Source organism: Hemitrygon akajei, chromosome 16, assembly GCF_048418815.1.
Source record: "Hemitrygon akajei chromosome 16, sHemAka1.3, whole genome shotgun sequence".
Classification (NCBI taxonomy): Eukaryota; Metazoa; Chordata; class Chondrichthyes; order Myliobatiformes; family Dasyatidae; genus Hemitrygon; species Hemitrygon akajei.
The window spans coordinates 26,566,800-26,587,756 of record NC_133139.1 but is presented as its reverse complement, the minus strand read 5'-3'; the positions used below and the strand labels follow the sequence as shown (position 1 = coordinate 26,587,756).

The window sequence follows — 20,957 nt, the reverse complement described above, 5'->3', positions numbered from 1 at the left end:
ATACTTGGAGATAACGTTTGGGTGTTCATGCGGGAGGGGCTTGGTGCTATTTGCACAATGTTGTCTGGGTGCTGATGAGCGGAAAACAGATGATACTGAAATACTGGGTTCGAATCCGATGATAAACGTGCACATTTGATGTGCATCTCATGCTTTGAATTCAGAGCTGAGGGATTTTCACTGGACAGCGGAGTACTGGGTGCCTGAGCAATGTGAGGATGGAAACAGGCGCTAGGTCTCAGCCGGCCGCAGATCTCCGAAGCGCTGGCCGGTTCCACGCTAACTGCGGTTCTATTGCAGGGGAACCTGAATGGCGGATGAAGCGGAAAAACGTCTGATTGACAAAGAGCAAAGCCAATCGACACAAGGGACGCGCAACTCCACACCTTTGACCCATTAGAAAGGCGGGGCTTTTCAGTCTGAAGCGGAAACTGGGAAGGTGAGGAACGGACGGGATGAGCGGGGTGGAAAATAGAGGGCTGGGGGCAAAGGCAGATAAGGGGAGAGGAAATGGAAAGAGGGAAGGACGAAAAAGAGGAAAAGAGATGGGGAGAGAGAAGAAAACAGGAGGCAGATGCAGGGAGAGAGTGTGGAAATGGAAGGACAGAGGGAGATTGGAAAGATGGATACATGTAGAGGGAAGATGAATGGAAGAAGAGGGACAGACAGATGAAGGAAAAGAAGTGAACTGTTGGAAGTGGGGAGGGTGGGAAAGGCGAGCAGTGGTAGGGAGGGATAGATGAATGGAGGGGAAGGGAGAGTCGGATGGAGGTGGAGAAGATGTGGATGGACAGAGGAAGGGAGCAATAGATGGAGGTGGGGAGGAGGGAGAGACACGCAAGGAGGAAGGTGGGGAGAAGAGATGGATAGATAAATGGAGGGGGAAGGGAGAGACGGAGGTGGGAAGATGAGAGGAATTGGACCGAGGTGGGGGGGAGGAAGGGAGAGACGGAGTGGGGAGGGAGTAAGGGGGAAGTGGATGGCGTGGGGAGGGAGGAAGAGGCGGACGGAGTGGGGAGGGAGTAAGGGGAGGCGGATGGAGTGGGGAGAGGGAAGAAGGGGAAGCGGACGGAGTGGGGAGGGAGGGAGAGGCGGACGGAGTGGGGAGCAAGGAAGGAGGAGGCAGATGGAGTGGGGAGGGAGGAAGGGGAGGCAGACAGAGTGGGGAGGGAGTAAGGGGAGGCAGGGAGTGGGGAGGGAGTAAGGGGGAGGCAGATGGAGCAGACGGAGTGAGGAGGGAGTAAGGGGAAGGCAGACGGAGTGGGGAGGGAGGGAGGAAGGGGAAGTGGATGGAGTGGGGAGGGAGGAAGGGGAGGCAGATGGAGTGGGAAGGAAGGGGAGACAGACAGTAGGGAGGGAGTAAGGGGGAGACAGATGGAGTGGGGAGGGAGGGGGAGACAGACGGAGTGGGGAGGGAGGAAGGGGGAGACAGACGGAGTGGGGAGGCAGATGGAGTGGGGAGGGAGTAAGGGGGAGGCAGACGGAGTGGGGAGGGAGTAAGGGGGAGGCAGATGGAGTAGGGAGGGAGGAAGGGGAGGCAGACGGAGTGGGGAGTGAGGAAGGGGAAACAGACAAGGGAGGGAGGGGGAGACTGAGTGGGGAGCGAGGAAGGGGGAGACAGACGGATTGGGGAGGGAGTAAGGGGAGGTAGACGGAGTGGGGCGGGAGTAAGGGGAGGCAGATGGAGTGAGGAGGGAGTAAGGGGGAGGCAGACGGAGTGGGAAGGGAGTAAGGGGAGGCAGATGGAGTGAGGAGGGAGTAAGGGGAAGGAAGATGGAGTGGAGAGGGAGGAAGGGGAGGCAGACAGAGTGGGAAGGGAGTAAGGGGAGGCAGGTGGAGTGAGAAGGGAGTAAGGGGAGGCAGGTGGAGTGAGGAGAGAGTAAGGGGGAGGCAGATGGAGTGGGGAGGGAGGAAGGGGAGGCAGACAGAGTGGGAAGGGAGTAAGGGGAGGCAGATGGAGTGAGGAGGGTGTAAGGGGGAGGCAGATGGAGTGGGGAGGGAGGAAGGGGAGGCAGACAGAGTGGGAAGGAAGGGGAGACAGACAGTAGGGAGGGAGTAAGGGGGTGGCAGATGGAGTGGGGAGGGAGGAAGGGGAGGCAGACAGAGTGGGAAGGGAGTAAGGGGAGGCAGATGGAGTGAGGAGGGAGTAAGGGGAGGCAGACAGAGTGGGAAGGGAGTAAGGGGAGGCAGATGGAGTGAGGAGGGAGTAAGGGGGAGGCAGATGGAGTGGGGAGGGAGGAAGGGGAGGCAGACAGAGTGGGAAGGGAGTAAGGGGAGGCAGATGGAGTGAGGAGGGAGTAAGGGGGAGGAAGATGGAGTGGGGAGGGAGGAAGGGGAGGCAGACAGAGTGGGAAGGAAGGGGAGACAGACAGTAGGGAGGGAGTAAGGGGGAGGCAGACGGAGTGGGGAGGGAGGGAGGAAGGGGAGGCAGACGGAGTGGGGAGCGAGGAAGGGGGAAACAGACAAAGTAGGGAGGGAGGGGGAGACGAGTGGGGAGGGAGGGAGAGACAGACGGAGTGGGGAGGGAGGGGGAGACTGAGTGGGGAGCGAGGAAGGGGGAGGCAGACAGAGTGGGGAGAGAGTAAGGGGAGGCAGACGGAGTGGGGAGCAAGGAAGGGGGAGAGACAGTGGGGAGGGAGGGGGAGACAGAGTGGGGAGTGAGGAAGGGGGAGACGGACGGAGTGGGGAGGGAGGAAGGGGGAGACAGACCGAGCAAGGAAGGAGGGGGAGACAGACAGAGTGGGGATGGAGGAAGGGGAGGCAGATGGAGTGAGGGAGGAAGTGGGAGGCAGACGGAGTGAGGAGGGAGTAAGGGGGAGGTAGATGGAGTGGGGAGGGAGTAAGGGGGAGGCAGACGAAGTGGGGAGGGAGGGAGGAAGGGGAAGTGGATGGAGTGGGGATGGAGGGATGGGGAGACAGACAGTAGGGAGGGAGGAAGGGGAGACAGACGGAGTATGGAGGGAGGAAGGGGGAGATGGAGACAGACGGAGTGGGGGGGAGGAAGGGGGAGGCAGACGAAGTGGGGAGGGAGGAAGGGGGAGACGGATGGAGTGGGATGGAGGGATGGGGAGACAGACAGTAGGGAGGGAGGAAGGGGAGACAGATGGAGTAGGGAGGGAGGAAGGGGAAGATGGAGACAGACGGAGTGGGGAGGGAGAAAGGGGGAGGCAGACGAAGTGGGGAGGGAGGAAGGGGAGACAGATGGAGTGGGTTGGAGGGATGGGGAGACAGACAGTAGGGAGGGAGGAAGGGGGAGGGAGACAGACGGAGTGGGGAGGGAGGAAGGGGGAGACGGATGGAGTGGGATGGAGGGATGGGGAGACAGACGGAGTAGGGAGGGAGGAAGGGGAAGATGGAGACAGACGGAGTGGGGAGGGAGAAAGGGGGAGGCAGACGAAGTGGGGAGGGAGGAAGGGGGAGACGGATGGAGGGATGGGGAGACAGACAGTAGGGAGGGAGGAAGGGGAGACAGACGGAGTAGGGAGGGAGGAAGGGGGAGATGGAGACAGACGGAGTGGGGAGGGAGGAAGGGGGAGACGGATGGAGGGATGGGGAGACAGACAGTAGGGAGGGAGGAAGGGGGAGATGGAGACAGACGAAGTGGGGAGGGAGGAAGGGGGAGACGGATGGAGTGGGATGGAGGAAGGGGGAGACCGATGGAGTGGGATGGAGGGATGGGGAGACAGACAGTAGGGAGGGAGGAAGGGGAGACAGACGGAGTAGGGAGGGAGGAAGGGTGGAAGTGGGAGGCAGACGGAGTGGGGAGGAAGGGAGAGGCAGACAGTAGGGAGAGATGGAGTGGGAAGGGAGAAATGGGGTGGGCAGAGGGATGGAGTCAGAGTAATGGAATGGATTGGAAGTGAGGGGAAGAGGCAGGAGGAGGGTTGGAGGAAGAAACAGTATGGAGTTTGGTGAAGGAAAATAGTGGAAAATGGGAAAGGAATGGGAGAGGTGAAAAGGGAACAGATAAATGGGGAGTGGTTTTGAGGGAAGGACTTGGGGGTGAGGGCAGAGGAAGAGACAAAGACACATTGTAGTTTAAAGAGTGAGGAATGGCACAGAGAAACTGAAGGTGAGAGAGAGAGATGCATTTTTGAGGTGGGTAGTGGGTGTGGGATTGAGTGAGCTAGTAACTGTTGGGCACGGGAGGAGTCTGAGATATGATCACGAAGAGAGACTTGGTTAATTTTTCACTTGCAGTTTTTGATTCACAATGGATGAGAAGAGCTTGGAATCCCAGGAAGCCGCTGGTGATGCGAATTCACAAAATGTGGGAATCAAACAGGATGACACGCCACTAAACACTTCCCTCTTAGCAAGTGGTGATAACATCGATAGCACCAATAGCGGCACAGATGAGGATGGTTCTGATGACCCTCCATCTCTGGAAGATATTGGCTCCTCGGAGGAGCCTGATGTCCAGAGTGTGAATCAGGAAAATTCAGCACCCAGCGCCAGGGAGATCAGTGCTGAGCCTCAAAGCGGAGCAGGAAACCTGGATAACACCCCCAAGCCAGATGATGAATGGCTACAGGTCCTTGGTATGATTCATCTGTCCTTACACATAATGTTCTCTCACATCTAGCCTTTTTGAAGTACTTATGCTGCTCTGTTGATAAGATTATCAGCAAGCTCCACTATCAGGCGTAGTTCTTAAACTGAGGCTGTTTCTGGCTTTCATTCACAGTATAAGCACAAAGTTTGAAGTTTTCCGTTATCAATCCTGACTTAAGATGTTTTTACTAGCTTTCTCCTCTCAACAGATAAGGGAAATCCTCTGGTTTTTATTTTTATTATGAATCCTCAACACTGTCAAACCATACAGTGGATTCTGGTTAATTGGGACTCATCAGGACCAATAAGTTTTAGTCCAATTAAGTGCCTGCCCCAATTAGCTGAAGTTTCATGGAAGTGGTTAAAAAGGTATAAAAAAAAGACAAACTGTTTAATTGAGTAAAAAATTCTGTAATTAAATGAAATACAGAACAAATTAGAACACTATAAATACTACTACAGTACTATAAAATTGTGTAATAGTTCCTATAGTTACTGATGGAGGAATTAATTCAGTGAATGCTACCGCATTCTTTTGATTTTTTTTGTCAATGAGCAAAATTAGCTCAGACACCCAGTGTAGATAATGGACTGCTTAATACAATGCTTTTGACAGTTGCATCCTCCACATCTTCATTTTCATTATAACATTCAAGATGATTGTCGATACCTGCAAATTCTTTGTAATTCCTAACTTGTTGAAGTAGTGAAATCATTTCATTTTCACTCTTGGTCATTTCTGACTTCACCAAGCCTGAATGCTTGAAATTACAAAACATGGTCTGAATTGTCTTATTGCTTATTTCTCGTCAACTACCAGTGAGAAAAATCACAACTTTTTGAACACAGTTGCACCCAACTGACACTATTTAAAAACTGTTTGCTCTAATGGTACAGTGTCGAACGGTCACACATGCATCTGACATCATTAAGAAACTGGCAACAGACTCTAATTAAGCAGTCCAAATACGCAAAGGGAATTTAGCCAGAGGGCGGTGAATCTATGGAATTTGTTGCCACGGGCGGCAGTGGACGCCAAGTCATTGGGTGTATTTAAGGCAGAGATTGATAGGTATCTGAGTAGTCAGGGCATCAAAGGTTATGGTGAGAAGGCGGGGGAATGGGACTAAAGGGGAGACTGGATCAGCTCATGATGAAATGGCGGTGTAGACTCGATGGGCCGAATGGCCAGCTTCTGCTCCTTTGATTTATGGGAATCCTGGCTATTTTTTTGATTAGTCTCTGTTCCGTAAGAGTTGTCCCAAATAAGCAGCTGCCTCAATTAACTGATGGCCCAACTAACTGGAATCCACAGTTCTTCCCTTTGTACATTATGTGCATCCTGCATTGAGCACCAAGCATTGTAGTTGTGTCCTCGTTGTGGGAAAGCGAACAGAGAGAAGTTTACCGCTTATATGGACAGCCTCAGCCAGTGTTCAAGAAATTGACTAGTGGAGGACAACGTGGGGAGTAGGGTCGGCAAATTATTAGGCAGAACTGCAAAAAGAATATATTTTTAATATTGTGAAAAACTAGTAAATAGCGTATAGAGAGGCAGGGAAGGAACACAGTAAAATAATATGTAAAATTATAAAGCTGTTCAGAGAGCAAATAGTGTTGCCTTTTATTGCAAAGCAGCGGAGTGCAAGGGAAGGAGTCTTTACTGAGATCTCACTGAACTTTTTGAGATCACGGGAGTGAATGAGTGCAGTGTTGTTCTTTATTATTGATCCTTACAATGATGGGATGGTGTTTTTAAGTTGAGAATGAGAGATGGTGTACATGACCTTGAGAAAGATGGGCATAAGGGGCTGTTTCTTCTTTAGAGAATCTGGAAACAAGTGGGCATACTGTCAAGTTTAGAACTGAGAAGACAGAAGTTTCTTTCCACAGTGTGTAAATTCTTGATTCCAAAAGAGTGTAGATGCTCAGTATCTCTCAAGACTGAGATGATAGACTTTTGGCTATTTAGGGGTACCAGTGGATATGAAGAAAAGCAGGAAAAATGAATTTGAGACAGAGCATCAGTCATAAATGATAAAAATCAAAAGGCCAAATACTCAACTCTCTCAAATTTTTGCTATTAATCCAATGTGTCTGGCAATATAGATATGTCAGGGGACTCATTAATGCACTTTCCTGTAGGGAATGAGCTGCTGAGGAAGAAAGTTCTGGTAGCAGGTCGGAACGATGAGCCAAAACCACAGAAAGGTCAGAATGTAACTGTGGGGCTGAAGATGACACTGGAGGATGGAACCGACGTAGAGGAAGATCCCTCCCTCACTTTCACCGTGGGAGACGGGGATGTTATCCAGGTTGGTGCTGGTAAGCAGTTGGTACCTTAGTGTGTTTGCAGGTGCAGGTTGTGTGACGAATTTGTTTCAGTGTCTGTTCCCGTCTCTCTGCAGGCATTGGATCTTTGCATCCAGCTGATGGAGCCAGGGGAAGTGGCTTTGATTGTCTCTGATGCCAAATACGCCTATGGCTCTCTGGGCAGGTAGGTGCTTGGAGGCTCTCAGTAAAGCTGAGCCACTGGAAACAATAGATGTAATAGTTGTTCACTGTGCTTCTTCACTTCCATTTCTCCCGTGGGTGCAGATCCCATGGAACCATCAGCACCACCTAGGCAGTAAAGTTTTTCTACTTCATCCCATCAAAGAGGAATGGTGTTGCAGTTGTTAAGTTGCTAAACTAAAAATCCTGAGGGACAAATTTGATCTCTTGCATGGGGCAAGACTTGGACTGCCTTCGGGCACGTGCTGATAAATATCAAGTAGTGTTCCTGTGAAGAATAGGACATTGACCAACTTTAACATTATAGTCTAATCATTTACGATGATATGTTTGCCAATGGCCAGAAAATTGACAAGAGCTGCCAAATAGCTGGTCAGTGGGTATACTAAAGCTGATAACCCACTACCTGATTTCTCAAAGCTTTATCATTAGTTATGTAGTGCTTATCAGGAGTGTGATAGAATATTGTTCTTGACTGGGTGAGCACGCAGGAGCCTTTACAGCATCCAAAACAGAACAGCCTGCCTGATTGGCATTCTAAATCACTTTAAACATTCACGCCATCCACCTTGACAGAATCTTGCAAAAACATGACTTTCACCACCAAGGAAAAGGACATTGGGTGCATAGGAACACAGCCATCTGAAGTTTCCTGCCAATCACATACCATCCTGACTTAGAAATACAGTGGATTCCAGTTAATTGGGGCACAACAGGACCAATACATTTTAACCTAATTAAGCGGCTTTCCCAGTTCATTGAAGTTTCATGGAAATAGATAAAAAGGTATTAAAAAAAGTCAAACTGAGTAACAAATTATGTATTTAAAATATATACAGAACATATTACACTACCAGTAGTACTACAATGCTATAAAACTGTATTAGGTCCTAATGGTTATCAACGGAGTTCATCCAGTGTATGTAATGACCAAAATCAGCGCAGGCACCTAGAGCAGATAGTAGACTGCCTTCCTACAAAGCTATTGACAATTACATCCTCCAAATCTTCATCTTCATTGCAACATTCAAGAGGATTATCAATGCCTTCAAATTCTTCGACGTTCCTAACTTGAAGTAGTGAAATCACTCCCAGTTTCTGACATCTCTAAGTCTAAATGCTTGAAGCCACAGTGAGCGAAACAGGAATTGTCCTACTGCTCATTTCTTGCCAACTATCAGTGACAAAATTACTGCTTTTGAACATAAGCATGGGCAATTGATACTACTTAAAAAACTTTGCTCCAAGCATGGTACAGCAGCTAATGGCCACACAAGTGCGTGTGACTGACGACAATTTGACAACGGTCTTCTGCTCCAATTAAGTGGTATACTGTCTCAAATAAACTGTGGTAATCCCAGCAATTTTCTCATTTAGCTTTCGTTCTTTAAGAGTTGCCACAATTAACCAGTGGTCCGACTAACTGGAATCCACTGTATATACAGACAGTCCTTCATTTCTGCTGAGAATAGATCCTGGAATTCCCTTCCCAAAACCAAAAATACTTTAGTTCAAGTCAATTGTTCAATGCTACGTTTCAAGGGCAAGTTATGTGTACTAAATAAAAGCTAGACCCACCCAGAGTGGTTTCTCTCCATAAATAATTTAATCTAAAAGAGACACCACTCAACTGATTTTCCTTGGTCTGGGGGAATTTTTTATTGATTTATCTAGTTTGTGTCATTGAGGTAGCCAGCACATTTGTGCTTTCATGTTTCTTTTAAAGGAAGTGACCCAGTATACCTCTTACAAAGGACCTGTGGCAAGGCTGGAGGTGCAGAGGTTGTGCAGTCTTTTTTAACATGCTGTATTTCATCCCCTGCCAGCATCCAGCCCACAGTACCTTCAAATGCCACCGTGCACATTGAGGTTCAGCTTCTCTCGGTGAAGGACGCCCCAGATATCGAACTCCTGTCGGGGAAGCAGCGCTTACTGCTGGCCAACAAGAAAAGGGAGCGGGGGAATGCCTACTTTCTACGGAACGAGTATGTCTTCGCAATCAACTCATATGACATCGCCCTCAATATTGCAAACTCGAGCTCCAAAGGTACGTTTAGGTATTTTGAATTGTAGTGGTAGGTAACAGCTAACAGGAGGTGACCAATCAGTGAGACTGTGGCTTTAGTCCCTCCAGTATTCCATCATTTCAGTAAAACTTCAGGCAGCATGATGGCAGAGCAGTTACCGTAACACTATTACCGTGCCAGCGATCTGGGTTCAATACTATCCCTGTCTGTAAGGAATTTGTACATTCTCCCCATGACCGTGAGGGTTTCCTCTGGGTGCTCTGGTTTCCTCCCGCACTCAAAGAAACATATGGATTAGTAGGTTAATTGGTCACAAAGGTGTTAATGAGCAGCGTGGGCTTGTTGAGCCGGTAGGGCCTGTACTGTGCTGTATAAATCGATAAAGTAAATAAATACTTTGGTCAGTTCACCTTTGGTCCAAAATCAATAACTCACAATTACTGGTATCGATCTCCATTTGCTGAATAGTCCTTCTGTCCTACACAAAGTGCTGTTCACTCATCTTTGTATCGTTGGCAATCTTGGATCGAACTTGTAGGTTCCTTCCCCTCTGTGGATTGCTCACTCTCGGGTTCCTGTCCCGTTTTCATTGTTTCAAGCGATTCCCCTCGTACCTACTGTTGCTGTCAGGTGTCTTTCTCTGTGTCCAATTCCTTGCAGTTGAATTTTCACTGGAGGAAGAGCAGGAGTTGTTGGATGTGAAGGTGAAATGCCTGAATAATCTGGCGGCAGCCCAGCTGAAGTTGGAACATTTCGAGGCTGCACTTAAATCCTCCAATGCTGCGCTCGAGCATCAACCCAACAACATCAAAGCACTTTTCAGGAAAGGGAAGGTAGGCACTGGCCCACCGGTGGAAAACCTCAATCTTCCAAATTTCCTTAAATTAATCTCTCTTTATGTACATTACTAACAGAATTAATTATTATTACGTCCGTGTGTTTAATGGGAAGTGCCAAATAAACTCTGCACAGCACAGCCAGTGGTGGGATGCTAACATTACAATGTAATATTCTTATGAGGAATTTCAAATACACACAGAAATTTACAACGAATTGTTAAAAAGGCAGAACATGGACCAGTTTACCTCTGTGCACTAATTCAATTATCTGTGTTATTTCAGTCCATATCTAATTTTAAATTGGCCATGATAGGTATCATGAAGGGTGCACATTGCAGTCGAAGTTTACTTCCTGTCAGCTACAGGAGTAGGAACAAGTCCATAATACACGGCAGAATTAGGCCATTCAGACCATGGAGTCTGCTCTCCATTTCATCATGGCTGATCCATTTCCCTCTCAACTCCATTCTCCCGCCTTCTCACCTTAACCTTTCACACCCTGACTAATCAAGAACCTGTCAACCTCCACCTTAAATGCACTCAATGATCTTGCCTTCACAGCTGCCTGTGGCAACAAATTCCACAGATGCACCACCCTCTGGCAAAAGAAATTCCTCCTCATCTCAGTTCTAAGTGGACATCCCTCTATTCTGAGTCTGTACCTTCTGGTCCTAGACTCCCTCATGGTAGGAATCATCCTCTCCACGTCCACTCTGTGTATACCTTTCAACACTCGATAAGTTTCAGTGTGATTCCCCTCTCAGTCAGCTAAAGTCCAGCCAAGGGCCATCAATCGCTTCTCATACGATAAGCCTTTCATTCCAGAATCATTCTTATGAACCTCCTCTCAAACCTCTCCAATATCAGCACATCCTTTCTTAGATAAGGGGCCCAAAACTGCTCACAATACTCCATGTGAGGCCTCACCAGTGCCTTATACAGCCTCAGCATTACATCCTTGCTTTTATATTCTAGTCCTCTCGAAGTGAATGGTATGTTGCATTTGCCTTCCTCAACACCAACTCAACCTGCGAGTTAACCTTTAGGGAATTGTGCACAAGAACTCCCAAATCTCTCTGCACCTTGGATTTTTGAATTTTCTGCCAGTTTAGAAGATAGTCCATGCTTCTGTTCCTTCTACCAAAGTGTGCGACCTTACACTTCACAACACTATTCCATCTGCCTCTTCATTCCCCATTATCCTAATCTGTCTTAAGTCCATCTGCAGCCTCCCCACTTCCTCTACACTACCTGCCCCTCTACCTATCCTCATATTTTCAACAAACTTGGCCACAAAGACATCAATTCCGTCATCCAAATCATTGACATACAACATAAAAAGAAGCAGTCCTAACATTGTACCTGCTGAACACCGCTAGTCACCAGCAGCCAACTAGAAAAGTCTCCCTTTATTCCTACTCTTTGCCTCCTGCCAGCCAGCCAATGCTGTATCCATACTACATTCTTTCCTGCAATACCATGGGTTCTTGTTAAACAACCTCGTGGGGCAGCTTGTCAAAGGCCTTCTGACAAACTTAACTACACAACAACCACTGATTCTCCTTTGTCTGTCCTGCTTGTTATTTCCTCAGAATTCTAAAAGGTTTGTCAGGCAAGATATTCCTTTAAGGAAACCATGCTGACTTTGACCTATTTTATCACTTACCTTCAAGTACCTCAAAACCTAATTCTTAATCAACTCCAACATCTGAGGTCAGGCTAACTGGCCTATAATTTCCTTCCTTCTACCTCCCTTACTTATTGAAGAGTGCAGTGACATTTGCAATTTTCCATTTCTCTGGAACCATTCCATAATCTAGTGTTTCTTGAAAGATCATTACTAATCCCTCCACAATCTTTTCAGCTACCTCTTTCAGAACCCTGGGGTGTAGTCCATCTGGTTCAGACCTTTCAGTTTCTGAAGCACCTTCTCCCTAGCAATAGCAACTTTACTCACATCTGCCCCATGACACTCTCAAACTTCCAGCTTATTGCTAGTCTCTTCCAGAGTGAAGACTGATGCAAAATACTTCATTCAGTTCATCCACCTTTTCCTCTTTCCCCTTTTATTACCTCTCCTCCGTCATTTTCCAGCAGTCCAATATCTTCTCTTGCTTCTTTATTTTACTCCTTTTAAATTCCAGTGTCCTTGTTGATATTGTTGGCTTGCTTACCTTTATGTTTCATTTTCTCCCCACCCCCATGGTTTTTTTTACTTGCCTTGTGTTATTTTTTTTTTAATTTCCCAATTCTCTATCTTACCACTATTTTTGTTCTTTTATATGCCTTCTCGACTTCCCTTGTAAGACCACAGTTGTGTCATCCTGTATTGAGAATACTTCTTCCTCCTTGAGGTATATCTATCCTGCGCTTTCTGAATTGCTTCCAGAAACTCCAGCCATTGCTGCTCCGCCATCAACCCTGCTAGTGTCCCCTTCCATTCAACTTTGGTCAGCCTCCCTTATGCCTTTGTGATTCCCTTTACTCCAAGGTAATACTGATACATCTGACTTTAGCTTCTCCCTCTCAAATTGAAGGATGAATTCTGTCATGTTATGTTCACTGTTCCTTAAGGGTTCCTTTACCTTAAGCTCTCTAATCAATACTGGTTCATTGCACAACTAATCCAGAATAGCTGATCCTCTAGTGGGCTCAACCAAAGCTGCTCTAAAAAGCCATCTTGTAAGAATTCTATGAACTCCCTCAGGATTCAGTACCAACCTGATTTTCCAAATCTGCCTCCATATTGAAATCCCCCATGGCTATCGTAACATTGCCCTTTTGACATGTGTTTTCTACCTCCTATTGTAATTTGTAGCCGACATCCTGGTTACTGTTTGAAGGCCTGTATATACAGTGCCTATAAAAAAATATTCACCCCTCCCCCTTGGAAGTTTTCATATTGATTTACAACATTGGATCACAGTGGATTTAATTTGGCTTTTTTGATACCGATCAACTGAAAAAGACTTTTGTGTCAAAGTGAAAACAGATCTCTACAAAATAATCTAAATTGATTACAAATATAAAACAAGATAGTTGATTGCATAAGTATTCATCCCCTTCAAGTCAGTATTTAGTAGATGCACCTTTGGAAGCAATTATAGTCTTGAGTGAGTCTGTGTAGATAACCATACAACACGGAAACAGGCCATCTCGGCCCTTCTAGTCCTTGCCAAACGCTTACTCTCAACTAGTCCCATGGCCCGCACTCAACCCATAACCCTCCATTCCTTTCCTGTTCATATACCTATCCAATTTTACTTTAAATGACAATACCGAACCTGCCTCTACCACTTCTACTGGAAGCTCGTTCCACACAGCTACCACTCTCTAAGTAAAGAAGTTCCCCCTTGTGTTACCCCTAAACTTTTGCCCCTTAACTCTCAACTCATGTCCTCGTGTTTGAATCTCCCCTACTCTCAATGGAAAAAGCCTATCCATGTCAACTCTTATCTATCCCCCTCATAATTTTAAATACCTCTATCAAGTCCCCCCTCAACCTACTACGCTCCAAAGAATAAAGACCTAACTTGTTCAACCTTTCCCTGTAACTTAGGTGCTGAAACCCAGGTAACATTCTAGTAAATCTTCTCTGTACTCTCTCTATTTTGTTGACATCTTTCCTATAATTCGGTGAGTAGAACTGTACACGATACTCCAAATTCGGCCTTACCAATGCCTTGTACAATTTTAACATTACATCCCAACTCCTATACTCAATGCTCTGATTTATAAAGGCCAGCATACCAAATGCTTTCTTCACCACCCTATCCACATGAGATTCCACCTTCAGGGAACTATGCACCATTATTCCTAGATCACTCTATTCTACTGCATTCTTCAATGCCCTACCATTTACCATGTATGTCCTATTTGGATTATTCCTACCAAAATGTAGCACCTCACACTTATCAGCATTAAACTCCATCTGCCATTGTTCAGCCCACTCTTCTAACTGGCCTAAATCTCTCTGCAAGCTTTGAAAACCTGCTTCATTATCCACAACCCCACCTACCTTGGTATCATCTGCTTTCATTATCCACAATGCCACCTACCTTAGTATCATCTGTATACTTACTAATCCAATTTACCACCCCATCATCCAGATCATTAATGTATATGACAAACAACATTGGACCCAGTACAGATCCCTGAGACACACCACTAGCCACCGGCCTCCAACCTGACAAACAGTTATCCACCACTACTCTCTGGCATCTCCCATCCAGCCACTGTTGAATCCATTTTACTACTTCAATACTAATACCTAACGATTGAACCTTCCCAACTAACCTTCCGTGCAGAACCTTGTCAATGGCATTACTGAAGTCCATATAGACAACATCCACTGCTTTACCCTCGTCAGCTTTCCTCGTAACCTCTTCAAAAACTTCAATAAGATTTGTCAAACATGACCTTCCACGCACAAATCCATGCTGACTATTCCTAATCAGACCCTGTCTATCCAGATAATTATATATACCATCTCTAAGAATACTTTCCATTAATTTACCCACCACTGACATCAAACTGACAGGCCTATAATTGCTAGATTTACTCTTAGAACCCTTTTTAAACAATGGAACCACATGAGCAATATGCCAATCCTCCGGCACCATACCCATCTCTAATGACATTTGAAATATTTCTGTCAGAGCCCCTGCTATTTCTACACTAACTTCTCTCAAGGTCCTAGGGAATATCCTGTCAGGACCCGGAGATTTATCCACTTTTATATTCCTTAAAAGTGCCAGTACTTCCTCCTCTTATGAGGTCTCTTGCTTTGCACATCTGGACACTGCAATTTTTCCCCATTCTCCTTTGCAAAACTGCTCGAGCTCTGTCAGATTGCATGGGGATCATGAATGATCAGCCCGTTTCTAGTTCAGCCACAAATTCTCAATTGGATTGGGGTCTGACACTTTGATACGAAAGTATCTTTTTCTGTTGATCAGAGCCCCTTATGCCTCCCTGCCTGTCCTTTTGATACAACATCCTTGGATGTTAAGCTCCCAGCTATAATCTGCTTTCAGCTGTGACTCAGTGATGTCCACAATGTCTTGCCTGCCAACCTCTGACTGTGCTACAAGATCATCTAATTTATTCCATATAGAGTGTACAGTGCCATGCAAAAGTTTGGGCACCCCTGGTCAAAATTTCTGTTACTGTGAATAGTTAAGTGAGTAGAAGATGAACTGATCTCCAAAAGTCATAAAGTTAAAGATGAAACATTCTTTTCAACATTTTAAGCAAGATTAGTGTATTATTTTTGTTTTGTACAATTTTAGAGTGGAGAAAAAAAGGAAAGGAGCACTATGTGAAAGTTTGGTCACCCCTAGAGATTTGAGGTCTCAGACTTTAATTAGCTTGTTAGGGCTATGGTTTGTTCACAATCATTGTTAGGAAAGGCCAGGTGATCCAAATTTCAAAGCTTTATAAATACCCCAACTCCTCAAACCTTGTCCCAACAATCAGCAGCCATGGGCTCCTCTAAGCAGCTGCCTAGCACTCTGAAAATTAAAATAAATGATGCCCACAAAGCAGGAGAAGGTTGTAAGAAGATAGCAAAGGGTTTTCAGGTAGCTGTTTCCTCAGTTCATAATGTAATTAAGAAACAGCAGTTAACAGGAACGGTGGAAGTCAAGTTGATGTCTGGAAGACCAAGAAAACCTTTTGAGAGAACTGCTCGTAGGATTGCTAGAAAGGCAAATCAAAACCACTGTTTGACTGCAAAAGATCTTCAGGAAGATTTAGCAGACTCTGGTGTGGTGGTGCACTGGTATTCTGTGCAGTGACACCTGCACAAGTGTGACCTTCATGGAAGAGTCATCAGAAGAAGACTTTTCGTATGTCCTCACCACAAAATTCAGCGTCAGAAGTTTGCAAAGGAACATCTAAACAAGCCTGATATATTTTGGAAACAAGTCCTGTGGACTGATGAAGTTAAAATAGAACTTTTTGGCCGCAATGAGCAAAGGTATGTTTGGAGAAAAAAGGGTCTAGAATTTCATGAAAAGAACACCTCTCCAACTGTTAAGCACGGGGGTGGATCGATCATGCTTTGGGCTTGTGTTGCAGCCAGTGGCACAGGGAACATTTCACTGGTAGAGGGGGAAATGAATTCAATTAAATACCAGCAAATTCTGGAAGCAAACATCACACCTTCTGTGAAAAAGCTGAAGATGAAAAGAGGATAGCTTCTACAGCAGGATAATGATCCTAAACACACCTCAAAATCCACAATGGATTATCTCAAGAGGCAGAAGCTGAAGGTTTTGCCATGGCCCTCAGAGTCCCCTGACCTAAACATCATTGAAAATCTGTGGCTAGACCTCAAAAGAACAGTGCATGCAGGACGGCCCAAGAATCTCACAGAACTAGAAGCCTTTTGCAAGGAAGAATGGGTAAAAATTCCCCAAACATGAATTGAAAGACTCTTAGCTGGCTACAGAAAGCGTTTACAAGCTGTGATACTTGCCAAAGGGGGTGTTACTAAGTACTGACCATGCAGGGTGCCCAAACTTTTGCTTCGGGCCCTTTCCTTTTTTTTTGTTATTTTGAAACTGTAAAAGATGGAAATAAAGTAACCTTGCTTAAAATATGTCCTTGACCATGGCACCTGGGAGGTAACATAGCATCCGGGTGAATCTATCGTGTCCACAGTATCTGGTGTCTTCTCCTTTAACTATAGACTCCTCTTCTCTACTGCATTCCTCTTTCCTTCCTTCCCTTCTGAGTTCAGTGGCAGTGATGTGGTCGCTGATGCTCCCATCCGCACCCTCCCCCCACCCCCCTGAATTCCCACATTGCAACCAACACAGCCTCTAAAGCCATTCTCTTTGCTACAACTATGTACTAATGGACAATGAACAAGAAAAATGTAGATGAAACTTACCAGATACGTACCTCACCAAACCATGATGAGCCAAAGCCTCCCCGCTTTGACACTGATCCACTCCAACAAAGACCGCTCTGCTCATTCCTGTCTTATTTTTAATTTGCCATTGCTAATGTGTGAGGCTTTGTGCACCAGTTTGACTGCAACTATGCCGCCCATAAAAGCCCCCCCCCCCCCCCCCGTTTCCCCTGCAGGTATGATAGGAATAGAGGCATGAAAGCTCGGACTGAGTTATCTAGTCTAGCACTATTTCTAATCCTTTAACTCAGAATTCAAACTATCTTAAGTAGTGTGAACTGCTGTCTGTTTTCAGTTATCTCCTTCCACACCAAGGACATACCTTTGGTTGTGTGATATTCACTGAGGAGGCTATGTCTGATCCAGGACATTGGTGATCAATTAGCTTTACTCTTTATTCACCTGCAAGATTTGGGTGATGCTGACATTGTCATCTGTGTATGTGACAGATGGTGTGGCAGTGAGTCCCCACCTTGAACAGCTGCGGTCCTTCGGATAAATCTATCCCACAGCTCAAAGGGAATTCCAGAATCTGTACCCCGGGGAAATAAAAGAACCACATTATATTTCCCGGTTGGGATGGGGTGTGACTTGGAGGCAATTTGCAGGAAATATGCTTCTCTGTTTCAAATGACAATTTCACAAGTTTGAAATTTGAGCAACACACACAAAATGCTTAAGGAACTCAGCAGGTCAGGCAGCATATACAGAGTGGAATAAACAGTTTGTATTTTGGGTTGAGACCCTTCATGAGAACTCAGAACAGTGTTGGTGTGTGGCTGGAGTCCTTCATGTAGATGTTACGTATTGCAGCCTTGTTGAAGGAAATGATTGTTCAGATGAGTTCTGTCGACCTTTAAGTATTACTAGAGCTGTACCTATCCGGAATGTTGAGTATTTCTTTGTGTTCCTTTTTGTGTCAGGGCTAATCCATTCTCCCTGGGTACCCAGCTCAGTCATGCCAGTGTGTGAGGTTAGTCCAGTTGAGTCACTGGTCAATAGTGGTCCTAGGATAGTAACTGATCTGTGAGAGAATTGCATGTACCTGCCTGTCCATTAACAAGTGCCACAAGGCTCTGTGGTCCTTCACATGAGTGGACCATTGGAAGTTGCCATTCTGGAAGTTTAATCAACAGGATGAGGAGCCATTACCTGATCCCTCCTGGTTAATTCTCTGTTATCAGGTTCTGGCCTTGCAGGGTGAATATGCAGAAGCTATACCAGTCCTGAAACAAGCTGCGAGACTGGAGCCGTCAAACAAGGTGAGTAGGAAGCCAGCAGAGTACAAGTGGACTTGGTCTTTGTTAACTGTAACTGATAGGGAGCATTGGGAACATCTCCATCAATGTAAGCATACTTTGCATGTGATTCTGGACACATTTTGTACTTTGTGTCTTTTGGCCTTAATTTGTGTGGATGAGGTATACTTTAGATTTGTGTGTGTCTATGGTACATGAGGACTGGGCTGTGTTTTAAGTGCCTGATATGTGTTCTTTCACTGCATTTTCACATTCACGGATCCTTTCATAGCATCATTGAAAGTTTATGACACGGGAGAAGGCCGTTTGGCCCATTTGTGCCCTTACCAGCCAAAAAAAAGTGATGTGTAGCCAAATCTCTGGCTTTCAACACTTTGTATATAGCCCTACAGATCATGGCTTTTTAAATACACACCAATGCTGTTTAGAATATGATGAGAGTTTCTACCTCTACCTCCATTTTAGGCAGGGAGTTCCACTCGGTTTAAAACACTTCTCCTCATCTTCCTCCGATCCTTCTACCTATTACTTTAATCACACTAGTTTTGATACCTCTGCAAAAATATATAGGCCCTTCTTACTTATTCTAAAAAGGGTTCTTTTAATTGTCTACACTCTGTTAGATCTCTTGGCCTCCTTTGTTCCAAAGAAACCACGATCTATCCAGCTTTCCAAACTCTGGTTGCCTGTTGCCTTGATTCTGCCTTTTCTCCCATTATTGGACCCAGACCTACTGAGGTTGCAGCCCATCTGACAAGAATCTAAGGCCAGTTATCCTTCCCTTAGCATCTCAGCAATTCATTTACTGACATTACCTGGAGCTTATATCCTTTTTAAGTTTGTAATTTTTAATCCCTTTAGTGACTCCTTTATTGGTATTGATATGCACCATAATCTCTGGCTAGTCACCCTTTCCCTCTGCAATTGCTCAATATCGTTGAACCTCACACAGAGTCAACTGGAATCGTATCTGCTCCCCTAACAATGCAATTCTCTCTAACTTGATTGAGTGACCTTGCTCCTCCCTCTGTGTAACTGAGCCTCCTGCGAGTCTTGGCTCTGGTTTAGGTTGCCATGTCCTTAAAGATGTCCAGGGTCTTTTTTGTTAGATGGAATCATGTTCTTGCAGAGTGCTGCTGATAATTGTGTGCGATTTTTGATCGCTGCTGCTGCTATATAGGCGATTCACGCTGAACTCTCCCAGCTACTGAAGAAGCAGTCTAAGCAGAGGACTTTGGAGCAGGCAATGTACCGGAAGATGCTCGGAGATATGGCTACGCCCCCGCTCTCCTCGCCATCTCGATTCTCCTGGGTATGTGAATTAAAAGCTTTGTTGTTTATGTTTTCCAAGAATCAGGAAAGTAAAGGGTACAGTAATGGATTGAGACGGTAGAGGGAATTTTACTCTTCGTAACCTATGCTCCTTCCAGGTGGGAGGAATTGAAGGAATATCTGGAAGGAGCTTTAGCCTGCATCTAACTCCTGCTCTCCGGCCCCTGGGAAGCTGATGAGGGAGCCAGCAGTTGGGGAAGTGATGATGTGCGAGTGGTCTGCTGTTCTCTACTTTTGCAGAATATTCCATGGAAGTGGCTGTTAGGAGCGACCATGGTAGCAGTCGGCGGCGTGGCTGTGTCTGTCATTGTTGCTGCAAGAACCTGACACTCGGAGAGTGGACTGAATATCCTCACAGGGATTGTGTCCACGCCAAAACTCTTAACAGGGCCTCACCGGTGCTGAATTTAGTTACCTGCCCCCTCCCCTCACCCAGAACTTTCTGAGCCTCAGACTGCTTCAGGTACTGTACATAAAGTTACTGGACAACGGCCACCCCTTCCTTTAACACCCCAGTACAGAAATGACCACAATGGAGCATGTAGTGATTGATGATCAGTTCACATTATAACACTGATTGGATTTAATTTATTTCTTGGGGGTGGCTTAGAGCTTCCTGATGAGTGAAATTTATGCAAAATGTTTATATAATTATAATAAAATCTTTATATTGAATTCCATGTTGCTGAGTGTTGCTATAAATATTAATGGAGAGGGAGCTAGGTGTCCTGAGGGGTGGGAAGAGATCATTTCCTTTCTCTAGAGATTCTGGGACTAGTATAGCGGTTGACAGTGTACGACTGATGTGAAGAGAAATTACTCAAAGGGCTGTGAACCTTTCACATTCTCTGCCCCGTGAGTTCTAAATACTCAATTCCTGAGCAGATTTCAAAGCTGAGATCAGTAGAATTTTTGAGGGAACGGGGAGATCGGGTCAGGAAATGGAACTACAACCTTAATAAAGGCTGAATTGCATGCTGCGCGTCCTTGCCAGGGTAGCAACGCCCCACTGGATGGGCTGTACATACGCTGTGCGCCCTTGCCAGGGTAGCAACGCCCCACTGCGGATGGGCTGTACATACGCTGCGCGCCCTTGCCAGGGTAGCAACGCCCCACTGTGGATGGGCTATACATACGGTCAAGCATTTGGAAGACTGGCGGAATAGATTTGCCAGCTGCTCGGGGCTGCAGGCAGCTTCTCCTGTCTGGGACTACCTGCCGCTGACTGTAAGGAGTCTGTATGTTCTTTTGACCGCACGGGTTTCCTCCCAAAGTCCAAAGACAACTTATGGCTGAACTCCCGACTTGCTCACAGCTGTATTCATGGAGGACCTAGATTCATTTTAAAGGTCATGGATGAATGAGAGCTCTGATGTTGGCTTCATCTAATAAGCACACCTTATTAAAGAGAATGGCTTTGGAAGCAGAGATTCAAATGATTTTTGATAGACTAACCTAACTTCCAGGACTTGTGTGTCTGAACATTTCCTGGCTAGAAAACATCTAAACACAG

The 20,957-nt window shown here is 46.0% G+C and overlaps 1 protein-coding gene across 3 annotated transcripts; it reads left to right on the top strand.

Moving 5' to 3' along the window:
* Window positions 1–308: 308 nt before the first annotated feature.
* On the top strand, window positions 309–20,119 carry fkbp8 (FKBP prolyl isomerase 8). Of its 3 annotated transcripts, none has more exons than XM_073068493.1 (9): window positions 309–439; window positions 4,201–4,541; window positions 6,700–6,869; window positions 6,963–7,051; window positions 8,895–9,115; window positions 9,756–9,928; window positions 18,038–18,115; window positions 19,293–19,424; window positions 19,543–20,119. In XM_073068493.1, exons 2-9 carry the CDS (start codon window positions 4,214–4,216, stop codon window positions 19,618–19,620), a joined length of 1,269 nt encoding a protein of 422 aa, XP_072924594.1. In that variant the 5' UTR covers window positions 309–439; window positions 4,201–4,213; the 3' UTR covers window positions 19,621–20,119. The 3 variants fall into 3 exon arrangements, with proteins under 3 accessions (XP_072924594.1, XP_072924592.1, XP_072924593.1); XM_073068491.1 differs by having other exon boundaries at window positions 312–439; window positions 19,685–20,119; XM_073068492.1 differs by lacking the exon at window positions 309–439 and adding an exon at window positions 3,979–4,072 and having other exon boundaries at window positions 19,685–20,119.
* The last annotated feature ends 838 nt before the right edge of the window (window positions 20,120–20,957 follow it).